The 10,000-nt window shown below is 60.0% G+C and overlaps 1 protein-coding gene across 1 annotated transcript in view; it reads right to left on the bottom strand.

Moving 5' to 3' along the window:
• The window catches only part of LOC144955396 (clustered mitochondria protein homolog), a gene marked incomplete at its 3' end in the record, with an annotated part of 34,692 nt that overhangs the window by 7,006 nt on the left and 17,686 nt on the right, over positions 1–10,000 (bottom strand). Inside the window, 4 exon segments of the mRNA XM_078885629.1 lie at positions 1,262–1,409; positions 5,261–5,386; positions 6,012–6,166; positions 8,354–8,499. Of these exon segments, the coding sequence (XP_078741755.1) occupies positions 1,262–1,409; positions 5,261–5,386; positions 6,012–6,166; positions 8,354–8,499 (575 nt within the window).

Raw genomic sequence — 10,000 nt, 5'->3', positions numbered from 1 at the left:
CAACAGCAACAATGTCAACAACAACGTCAACATCGTCAACAACAACAACATCAACAACATTATAGTCAGTGAGCGCCTGACTGAGTGACTGAGTGAGTGACTCACTGACTGACTCAATGAGTGACTGAGTGAGTGACTGACTGACTCACTGACTGACTCACTCACTGAGTGACTGACTCACTGACTGACTCACTGACTCACACACTGACGGACTCACTGAGTGACTGACTCACTGACTGACTCACTGACTTACTCACTGACTGACTCACTCACTGATGGACTCACTGAGTGACTGACTCACTGACTGACTCACTCACTGACTCACTCACTGACGGACTCACTGAGTGACTGACTCACTGACTGACTCACTGACTTACTCACTGACTGACTCACTCACTGAGTGACTGACTCACTGACAGACTCACTGCCTGACTGACTCACTGACTGACTCACTGACTGACTCACTCACTGACTCACACACTGACGGACTCACTGAGTGACTGACTCACTGACTGACTCACTGACTGACTCACTGACTGACTCACTCACTGAGTGACTGACTCACTGACAGACTCACTGACTTACTCACTCACTGAGTGACTGACTCACTGACAGACTCACTGCCTGACTGACTCACTGACTGACTCACTGACTGACTCACTCACTGAGTGACTGACTCACTGACTGACTCACTGACTGACTCACTCACTGAGTGACTGACTCACTGACAGACTCACTGAGTGACTGACTCACTGACTGACTCACTGACTGACTCACTGACTGACTCACTCACTGAGTGACTGACTCACTGACAGACTCACTGACTGACTCACTCACTGAGTGACTGACTCACTGACAGACTCACTGCCTGACTGACTCACTGACTGACTCACTGACTGACTCACTGACTGACTCACTCACTGAGTGACTGACTCACTGACTGACTCACTGCCTGACTGACTCACTGACTGACTCACTGACTGACTCACTGACTGACTCACTGACTGACTGACTGACTGACTCACTGACTGACTCACTCACTGAGTGACTGACTCACTGACTGACTCACTGACTGACTCACTCACTGAGTGACTGACTCACTGACAGACTCACTGCCTGACTGACTCACTGACTGACTCACTGACTGACTCACTCACTGAGTGACTGACTCACTGACAGACTCACTGCCTGACTGACTCACTGACTGACTCACTGACTGACTCACTCACTGAGTGACCGACTGACTCACTCACTGACTCACCTGACCAGGCACTTGCTCCTCGTGTCCGAGACGTGCCGAGTGACTGTCCAGGGCTCGCACCGCGTCTGGCCGGTGCTCTGTCTCCACGGCAACCCACGAGTGGACCGGGGTCACCGTGGCAACGCGCTCGTATGGGTGCAGCTGCACCCTGGCAACGGGGGAAAGGGGAGGGATCCAGGGGCAACGGGTTACCACGGCAACCCCAGTGTCTCCCTCCCCGTGTCTCTCCCCCGTGTCTCTCCCCCGTGTCTCTCCCCCCGTGTCTCTCTCTCCCCGTGTCTCTCCCCCCGTGTCTCTCTCTCCCCGTGTCTCTCCCCCCGTGTCTCTCCCCCCGTGTCTCTCCCCCGTGTCTCTCCCCCCGTGTCTCTCTCTCTCCCCGTGTCTCTCTCCCTGTGTCTCTCCCCCGTGGCTCTCTCTCCCCCCGTGTCTCTCTCCCCGTGTCTCTCCCCCCGTGTCTCTCTCTCCCCCAGTGTCTCCCTCCCCGTGTCTCTCCCCCCGTGTCTCTCTCCCCGTGTCTCTCCCCCCGTGTCTCTCTCTCCCCCAGTGTCTCCCTCCCCGTGTCTCTCCCCCCGTGTCTCTCCCCCCGTGTCTCTCTCTCCCCCCGTGTCTCTCTCCCCGTGTCTCTCTCCCCCGTGGCTCTCTCTCCCCCCGTGTCTCTCTCCCCGTGTCTCTCCCCCATGGCTCTCTCTCCCCCCGTGTCTCTCCCCCCGTGTCTCTCCCCCTGTGTCTCTCCCCCCGTGTCTCTCCCCCCGTGTCTCTCCCCCCGTGTCTCTCTCCCCGTGTCTCTCCCCCCGTGTCTCTCTCTCCCCCAGTGTCTCCCTCCCCAGTGTCTCCCTCCCCGTGTCTCTCCCCCCGTGTCTCTCCCCCCGTGTCTCTCTCTCCCCCAGTGTCTCCCTCCCCAGTGTCTCCCTCCCCGTGTCTCTCCCCCCGTGTCTCTCCCCCCGTGTCTCTCTCTCCCCCCGTGTCTCTCTCCCCGTGTCTCTCCCCCCATGTCTCTCTCTCCCCCAGTGTCTCCCTCCCCGTGTATCTCTCCCCGTGTCTCTCACCCCGTGTCTCCCCGTTTCTCTCTCCCCGTGTCTCTCTCCCCGTGTCTCTCTCCCCGTGTCTCTCTCCCCGTGTCTCTCTCCCCGTGCCTCTCCCCCCGTGTCTCTCTCCCCGTGTCTCTCCCCCCGTATCTCTCTCCCCGTGTCTCCCCGTGTCTCTCTCCCCGTGTCTCTCTCCCCGTGTCTCTCTCCCCGTGTCTCCCCGTGTCTCCCCCCCCATGTCTCCCTGTGTCTCCCCGTGTCTCTCTCCCCGTGTCTCTCCTCCCCGTGTCTCCCCGTGTCTCCCCATGTCTCTCTCCCCGTGTCTCTCCTCCCGTGTCTCCACGTGTCTCCCCCCCATGTCTCCCCGTGTCTCCCCGTGTCTCTCTCCCCGTGTCTCTCTCCCCGTGTCTCCCCGTGTCTCTCTCCCCGTGTCTCTCCCCCTGTGTCTCTCTCCCCGTGTCTCTCCCCCCGTGTCTCTCACCCCGTGTCTCTCTCCCCGTGTCTCTCCCCCTGTGTCTCTCTCCCCGTGTCTCTCCCCCCGTGTCTCTCTCCCCGTGTCTCTCCCCCCCCGTGTCTCTCTCCCCGTGTCTCCCCCCCCCGTGTCTCCCCGTGTCTCCCCGTGTCTCCCCCTCGTGTCTCCCACCGCTGTGTCTGCAGGGCAGGGAAGTTCCGCTTGAACGTGGGACTCAGCTGGTGTCTCTCCCTGTGTCTCCCCGTGTCTCTCTCCCCGTGTCTCTCTCCCCGTGTCTCTCTCCCAGTGTCTCCCCGTGTCTCTCTCCCCGTGTCTCTCTCCCTGTGTCTCCCCGTGTCTCTCTCCCCGTGTCTCTCTCCCCGTGTCTCTCTCCCCGTGTCTCTCTCCCCCCGTGTCTCTCTCCCCGTGTCTCCCCCCCCATGTCTCCCCGTGTCTCCCCGTGTCTCTCTCCCCGTGTCTCTCCTCCCGTGTCTCCACGTGTCTCCCCCCCATGTCTCCCGTGTCTCCCCGTCTCTCTCCCCGTGTCTCTCTCCCCGTGTCTCTCTCCCCGTGTCTCTCTCCCCGTGTCTTTCCCCCCGTGTCTCTCTCCCCGTGTCTCTCCTCCCGTGTCTCCACGTGTCTCCCCCCCATGTCTCCCCGTGTCTCCCCGTGTCTCTCTCCCCGTGTCTCTCTCCCCGTGTCTCTCTCCCCGTGTCTCTCTCCCCGTGTCTTTCCCCCCGTGTCTCTCTCCCCGTGTCTCTCCCCCCGTGTCTCTCTCTCCCCGTGTCTCTCCCCCCCCGTGTCTCTCCCCGTGTCTCCCCGTGTCTCTCTCCCCGTGTCTCTCTCCCCGTGTCTCTCTCCCCGTGTCTCTCTCCCCGTGTCTCTCTCCCCGTGTCTCTCTCCCCGTGTCTCTCTCCCCGTGTCTCTCTCCCCGTGTCTCTCTCCCCGTGTCTCTCTCCCCGTGTCTCTCCCCCCGTGTCTCTCCCCCCGTGTCTCCCCGTGTCTCCCCGTGTCTCCCCGTGTCTCCCCGTGTCTCCCCGTGTCTCTCTCTCTCTCCCCATGTCTCCCCGTGTCTCCCCATGTCTCTCCCCGTGTCTCCCCGTGTCTCCCCGTGTCTCCCCGTGTCTCTCCGTGTCTCTCCCCGTGTCTCCCCGTGTCTCCCCGTGTCTCTCCCCGTGTCTCCCCCCCACCCCGTGTCTCTCTCCCCGTGTCTCCCCGTGTCTCTCCCCGTGTCTCCCCCCCGTGTCTCTCCCCGTGTCTCCCACCGCTGTCTCTGCAGGGCAGGGAAGTTCCGCTTGAACGTGGGACTCAGCTGGTGTCTCTCCCTGTGTCTCCCCGTGTCTCCCCGTGTCTCTCCCCGTGTCTCCCCCCCACCCCGTGTCTCTCTCCCCGTGTCTCCCCCCCGTGTCTCTCCCCGTGTCTCCCACCCGTGTCTCTCACCGTGTCTCCCCCCCGTGTCTCTCCCCGTGTCTCTCTCCCCGTGTCTCCCCGTGTCTCTCCCCGTGTCTCCCCCCCGTGTCTCTCCCCGTGTCTCCCACCGCTGTCTCTGCAGGGCAGGGAAGTTCCGCTTGAACGTGGGACTCAGCTGGTGTCTCTCTCTCTCCCCCCGTGTCTCCCTGTGTCTCTCCCCCCGTGTCTCTCCCCGTGTCTCCCCCCCGTGTCTCTCCCCCCGTGTCTCCCCGTGTCTCTCCCCGTGTCTCCCACCGCTGTCTCTGCAGGGCAGGGAAGTTCCGCTTGAACGTGGGACTCAGCTGGTGTCTCTCCCTGTGTCTCCCCGTGTCTCCCCGTGTCTCTCTCTCTCTCCCCGTGTCTCCCCGTGTCTCTCCCCGTGTCTCCCCCCCGTGTCTCTCCCCGTGTCTCCCACCGCTGTCTCTGCAGGGCGGGGAAGTTCCGCTTGAACGTGGGACTCAGCTGGTGTCTCTCTCTCTCCCCCCGTGTCTCCCTGTGTCTCTCCCCCCGTGTCTCTCCCCGTGTCTCTCCCCGTGTCTCCCCGTGTCTCCCCCCCGTGTCTCTCCCCGTGTCTCCCACCGTTGTCTCTGCAGGGCAGGGAAGTTCCGCTTGAACGTGGGACTCAGCTGGTGTCTCTCTCTCTCCCCCCGTGTCTCCCTGTGTCTCTCCCCCCGTGTCTCTCCCCGTGTCTCCCCCCCGTGTCTCTCCGTGTCTCCCCCCGTGTCTCCCCCCCGTGTCTCTCCCCGTGTCTCCCCCCCGTGTCTCTCCCCGTGTCTCCCACCGCTGTCTCTGCAGGGCAGGGAAGTTCCGCTTGAACGTGGGACTCAGCTGGTGTCTCTCCCTGTGTCTCCCTGTGTCTCCCCGTGTCTCCCCGTGTCTCCCCGTGTCTCTCCCCGTGTCTCCCCGTGTCTCTCCCCGTGTCTCCCCGTGTCTCCCCGTGTCTCCCCGTGTCTCCCCGTGTCTCTCCCTGTGTCTCCCCGTGTCTCTCCCCGTGTCTCCCCGTGTCTCCCCGTGTCTCCCCGTGTCTCCCTGTGTCTCCCCGTGTCTCCCCGTGTCTCTCCCCGTGTCTCCCACCGCTGTCTCTGCAGGGCAGGGAAGTTCCGCTTGAACGTGGGACTCAGCTGCGACAGCAAATGAACGAGTGAGTGAGTCGGAGGGCCGGGAGACGCTGCCTCAGCGTGGAACGCGTTCACCGTAGACCTGCAACACAGCGGCAGTTAGTACCACTACTACTAGTTAGTACTACTAACTAGTCAGTACTAGCTAGTACTGACTAGTTAGTACTACTAGCTTGTAGTAGTACTAACTAGTAGTACTAGCTAGTACTGACTAGTTAGTGAGCGTACTGGTTGAGGTAGAATCCGCGTGTGCAGGCCGAGAAGCCCAGGACACTACCCTCCTTGGCGGTGGCCGACACTGACTGACTCACTCACTCACTGACTCACTGACTGACTGACTCACTGACTGACTCACTGACTGACTCACTGACTGAGTGACTCACTGACTGACTCACTGACTGACTCACTGACTGACTCACTGACTGACTCACTGACTGACTCACTGACTGACTCACTCACTCACTGACTCACTGACTGACTCACTCACTGACTCACTGACTGACTGACTGACTCACTGACTGACTCACTGACTGAGTGACTCACTGACTGACTCACTGACTGACTCACTGACTGAGTGACTCACTGACTGACTCACTGACTGACTCACTCACTCACTGACTGAGTGACTCACTGACTGACTCACTGACTGACTCACTGACTGACTCACTCACTGACTCACTCACTGACTGACTAGTTAGTGAGCGTACTGGTTGAGGTAGAATCCGCGTGTGCAGGCGGTGACGCCCAGGTCACGACCCTCCTGGGTGGTGGCCGACAGGTACAGCAGGTCTCCACGAAGCCGTCGGGAGCCGGGAGGCGGATTCCAGTCGCTGAGAGAGAGAATACGCAGACAGCGGAGTGCCTGGTGGGGAGAGACAGGCAGTCAGTTAGTCAGTCAGTTAGTTAGTCAGACAGTCAGTCACTCAGACAGTCAGTCAGTCACTCAGTCAGTCAGTCACTCAGTCAGTCAGTCACTCAGTCAGAGAGAGAATACACAGACAGCGGAGTGCCTGGTGGGGAGAGACAGGCAGTCAGTTAGTCAGTCAGTTAGTTAGTTAGTCAGACAGTCAGTCACTCAGACAGTCAGTCAGTCACTCAGTCAGTCAGTCACTCAGTCAGTCACTCACTCAGTCAGAGAGAGAACACGCAGACAGCGGAGTGCCTGGTGGGGAGAGACAGGCAGTCAGTTAGTCAGTCAGTTAGTTAGTTAGTCAGTTAGTTAGTCAGTCACTCACTCACTCAGTCAGTCACTCACTCACTCACCACTCACTCAGTCAGAGAACACGCAGACAGCGGAGTGCCTGGTGGGGAGAGACAGGCAGTCAGTTAGTCAGTTAGTTAGTCAGTTAGTTAGTTAGTCAGTTAGTTAGTCAGTCCCTCAGTCAGTCAGTCACTCACTCACTCACCACTCACTCAGTCAGAGAACATGCAAACAGCGGAGTGCCTGGTGGGTAGAGACAGGCAGTCAGTTAGTTAGTCAGTCAGTTAGTTAGTTAGTCAGTTAGTTAGTCACTCACTCACTCACTCAGTCAGTCACTCAACCACTCACTCAGTCAGAGAGAGAACACACAGACAGCGGAGTGCCTGGTGGGGAGAGACAGGCAGTCAGTTAGTTAGTCAGTTAGTTAGTTAGTCAGTCAGTTAGTCACTCACTCAGTCACTCAGTCACTCAGTCAGTCAGTCAGTCAGACAGTCAGTCACTCAGTCACTCACTCACTCACTCACTCAACCACTCACTCACTCACTCACCCACTCACTCACCCACTCACTCACCCACTCACTCACTCACCCACTCACTCACCCACTCACTCACTCACCCACTCACTCACCCACTCACTCACTCACTCACTCACCCACTCACTCACTCACTCACTCACCCACTCACTCACTCACCCACTCACTCACCCACTCACTCACTCACCCACTCACTCACCCACTCACCCACTCACTCAACCACTCACTCACTCACTCACTCACTCACCCACTCACTCACTCACTCAACCACTCACTCACCCACTCACTCACTCACTCACTCACCCACTCACTCACTCACCCACTCACTCACCCACTCACTCATTCACTCACCCACTCACTCATTCAGACACTGAGTGAGTCTGTGAGTGAGTGAGTCTGTGAATGGTGAGTGGTGAGTGAGTGACTGAGTGAGTGTGTGAGTGAATGAGTGACTGAGTGACTGAGTGAGTGTGTGAGTGACTGAGTGAGTGTGTGAGTGAGTGAGTAACTGAGTGAGTGTGTGAGTGAGTGAGTGACTGAGTGAGTGTGTGAGTGACTGAGTGCGTGAGTCTGTGAGTGAGTGAGTCTGTGAGTGGTGAGTGAGTGAGTGGGTGAGTGGTGAGTGAGTGTGTTAGTGAGTGAGTGAGTGAGTGAGTGAGCGAGTTTGTGAGTCAGTGAGTGAGTGAGTCTGTGAGTGAGTGTGTGAGTGAGTGGGTTAGTGAGTGTGTGAGCGAGTCAGTGAGTGAGTGAGTGGGTGAGTGAGTGAGTGTGTGAGTGAGTGGGTTAGTGAGTGTGTGAGCGAGTGAGTGTGTGAGTGAGTGAGTCTGTGTGTGAGTGAATGAGTGAGCGAGTGAGTGAGTGTGTGAGTGAGTGGGTGAGTGAGTGAGTGAGTGAGCGAGTGAGTGAGTGGGTGAGTGAGTGAGTGTGTGAGTGACTGAATGACTGAGTGAGTAAGTGAGCGAGTGACTGAGTGAGTCTGTGAGTCTGTGAGTGAGTGAGTGTGTGAGTGGGTGAGTGAGTATGCGAGTGAGTGTGTGACTGAGTGAGTGACTGAGTGAGTGACTGAGTGACTGAGTGAGTGACTGAGTGACTGACTGAGTGACTGACTGAGTGACTGTGTGAGTGAGTGACTGAGTGACTGAGTGAGTGACTGACTGACTGAGTGACTGAGTGACTGACTGAGTGAGTGACTGAGTGACTGACTGAGTGACTGACTGACTGAGTGACTGAGTGACTGAGTGACTGACTCAGTGACTGACTGACTGAGTGACTTGAGTGACTGAGTGAGTGACTGACTGAGTGAGTCAGTATCTACCTGAGATGAGTCTTGAGTGGCGTTGTGTGTGAGGGTGCACAACGAAACGTCTCCACTCCCCGGCAAGATGTGGGGGGGCGGGAGAGGGACCGGATCCACGGACTCCGGACGCTTGGAGACACGCGGGGAGGGAGTTCCAGATGATTCTATTGGGGGGGAGAGACACGGGGGGAGAGACACGGGGGGAGAGACACGGGGGGAGGGAGTTCCAGATGATTCTATTGGGGGGGAGAGACACGGGGGGAGAGACACGGGGGGAGAGACACGGGGGGAGAGACACGAGGGGAGAGACACGGGGGGAGGGACACGGGGGGAGAGACACGGGGGGAGGGAGTTCCAGATGATTCTATTGGGGGGGAGAGACACGGGGGGAGAGACACGGGGGGAGAGACACGGGGGGAAAGACACGGGGGGAGAGACACGGGGGGAGAGACACGGGGAGAGACACGGGGGGGGAGACACGGGGGGGGAGACACGGGGGGAGAGACACGGGGGGGGAGACACGGGGGGGGAGACACGGGGAGACACGGGGGGAGAGACACGGGGGCAGAGACACGGGGGGGGAGACACGGGGGGAGAGACACGGGGGGGGGAGACACGGGGGGAGAGACACGGGGGGAGAGACACGGGGGGAGAGACACGGGGAAAGAGACACGGGGGGAGAGACACGGGGGGAGAGACACGGGGGGAGAGACACGGGAGGAGAGACACGGGGAGAGAGACACGGGGGGGGAGACACGGGGGGAGAGACACGGGGGGAGGGAGTTCCAGATGATACTGATGGGGGGGAGAAACACGGGGAGAGAGACACGGGGGGAGAGACACAGGGAGAGAGACACGGGGGGAGAAACACGGGGGGAGAGACACGGGGGGAGAGACACGGGGGGGAGAGACACGGGGGGAGAGACACGGGGAGAGAGACACGCGGGGAGGGAGTTCCAGATGATTCTGATGGGGGGGAGAGACACGGGGAGAGAGACACGGGGAGAGAGACACGGGGAGAGAGACACGGGGAGAGAGACACAGGGGGAGAGACACGGGGAGACACGGGGAGACACGGGGAGAGAGACACGGGGAGAGAGACACGGGGGGAGAGACACGGGGAGAGACACGGGGGGGAGAGACACGGGGGGAGAGACACGGGGGGAGAGACACGGGGGGAAAGACACGGGGGGAGAGACACGGGGGGAGAGACACGGGGAGAGAGACACGGGGAGAGACACGGGGAGAGAGACACGGGGAGAGAGACACGGGGAAAGACACGGGGAGAAACACGGCGAGAGAGACACGGGGAGAGAGACACAGGGGGAGAGACACGGGGAGACACGGGGAGAGAGACACGGGGAGAGAGACACGGGGGGAGAGACACGGAGGGAGAGACACGGGGGGAGAGACACGGGGGGAGAGACACGGGGGGAGAGACACGGGGGGGGAGACACGGGGGGAGAGACACGGGGGGAGAGACACGGGGGGAGAGACACGGGGGGAGAGACACGGGGGGAGAGACACGGGGGGAGAGACACGGGGGGAGAGACACGGGGGGAGAGACACGGGGGGAGAGACACGGGGGGAGAGACACGGGGGGAGAGACACGGGGGGAGAGACACGGGGGGAGAGATACGGGGGGTGAGACATGGGGGGAGAGAC

The sequence above is a fragment of the Lampetra fluviatilis genome, unplaced genomic scaffold, assembly GCF_964198595.1.
Source record: "Lampetra fluviatilis unplaced genomic scaffold, kcLamFluv1.1 SCAFFOLD_308, whole genome shotgun sequence".
NCBI classification, from domain to species: domain Eukaryota; kingdom Metazoa; phylum Chordata; class Hyperoartia; order Petromyzontiformes; family Petromyzontidae; genus Lampetra; species Lampetra fluviatilis.
The sequence above is the reverse complement of the archived record's forward strand: the minus strand, read 5'-3'. Positions and strand labels throughout refer to the sequence as shown.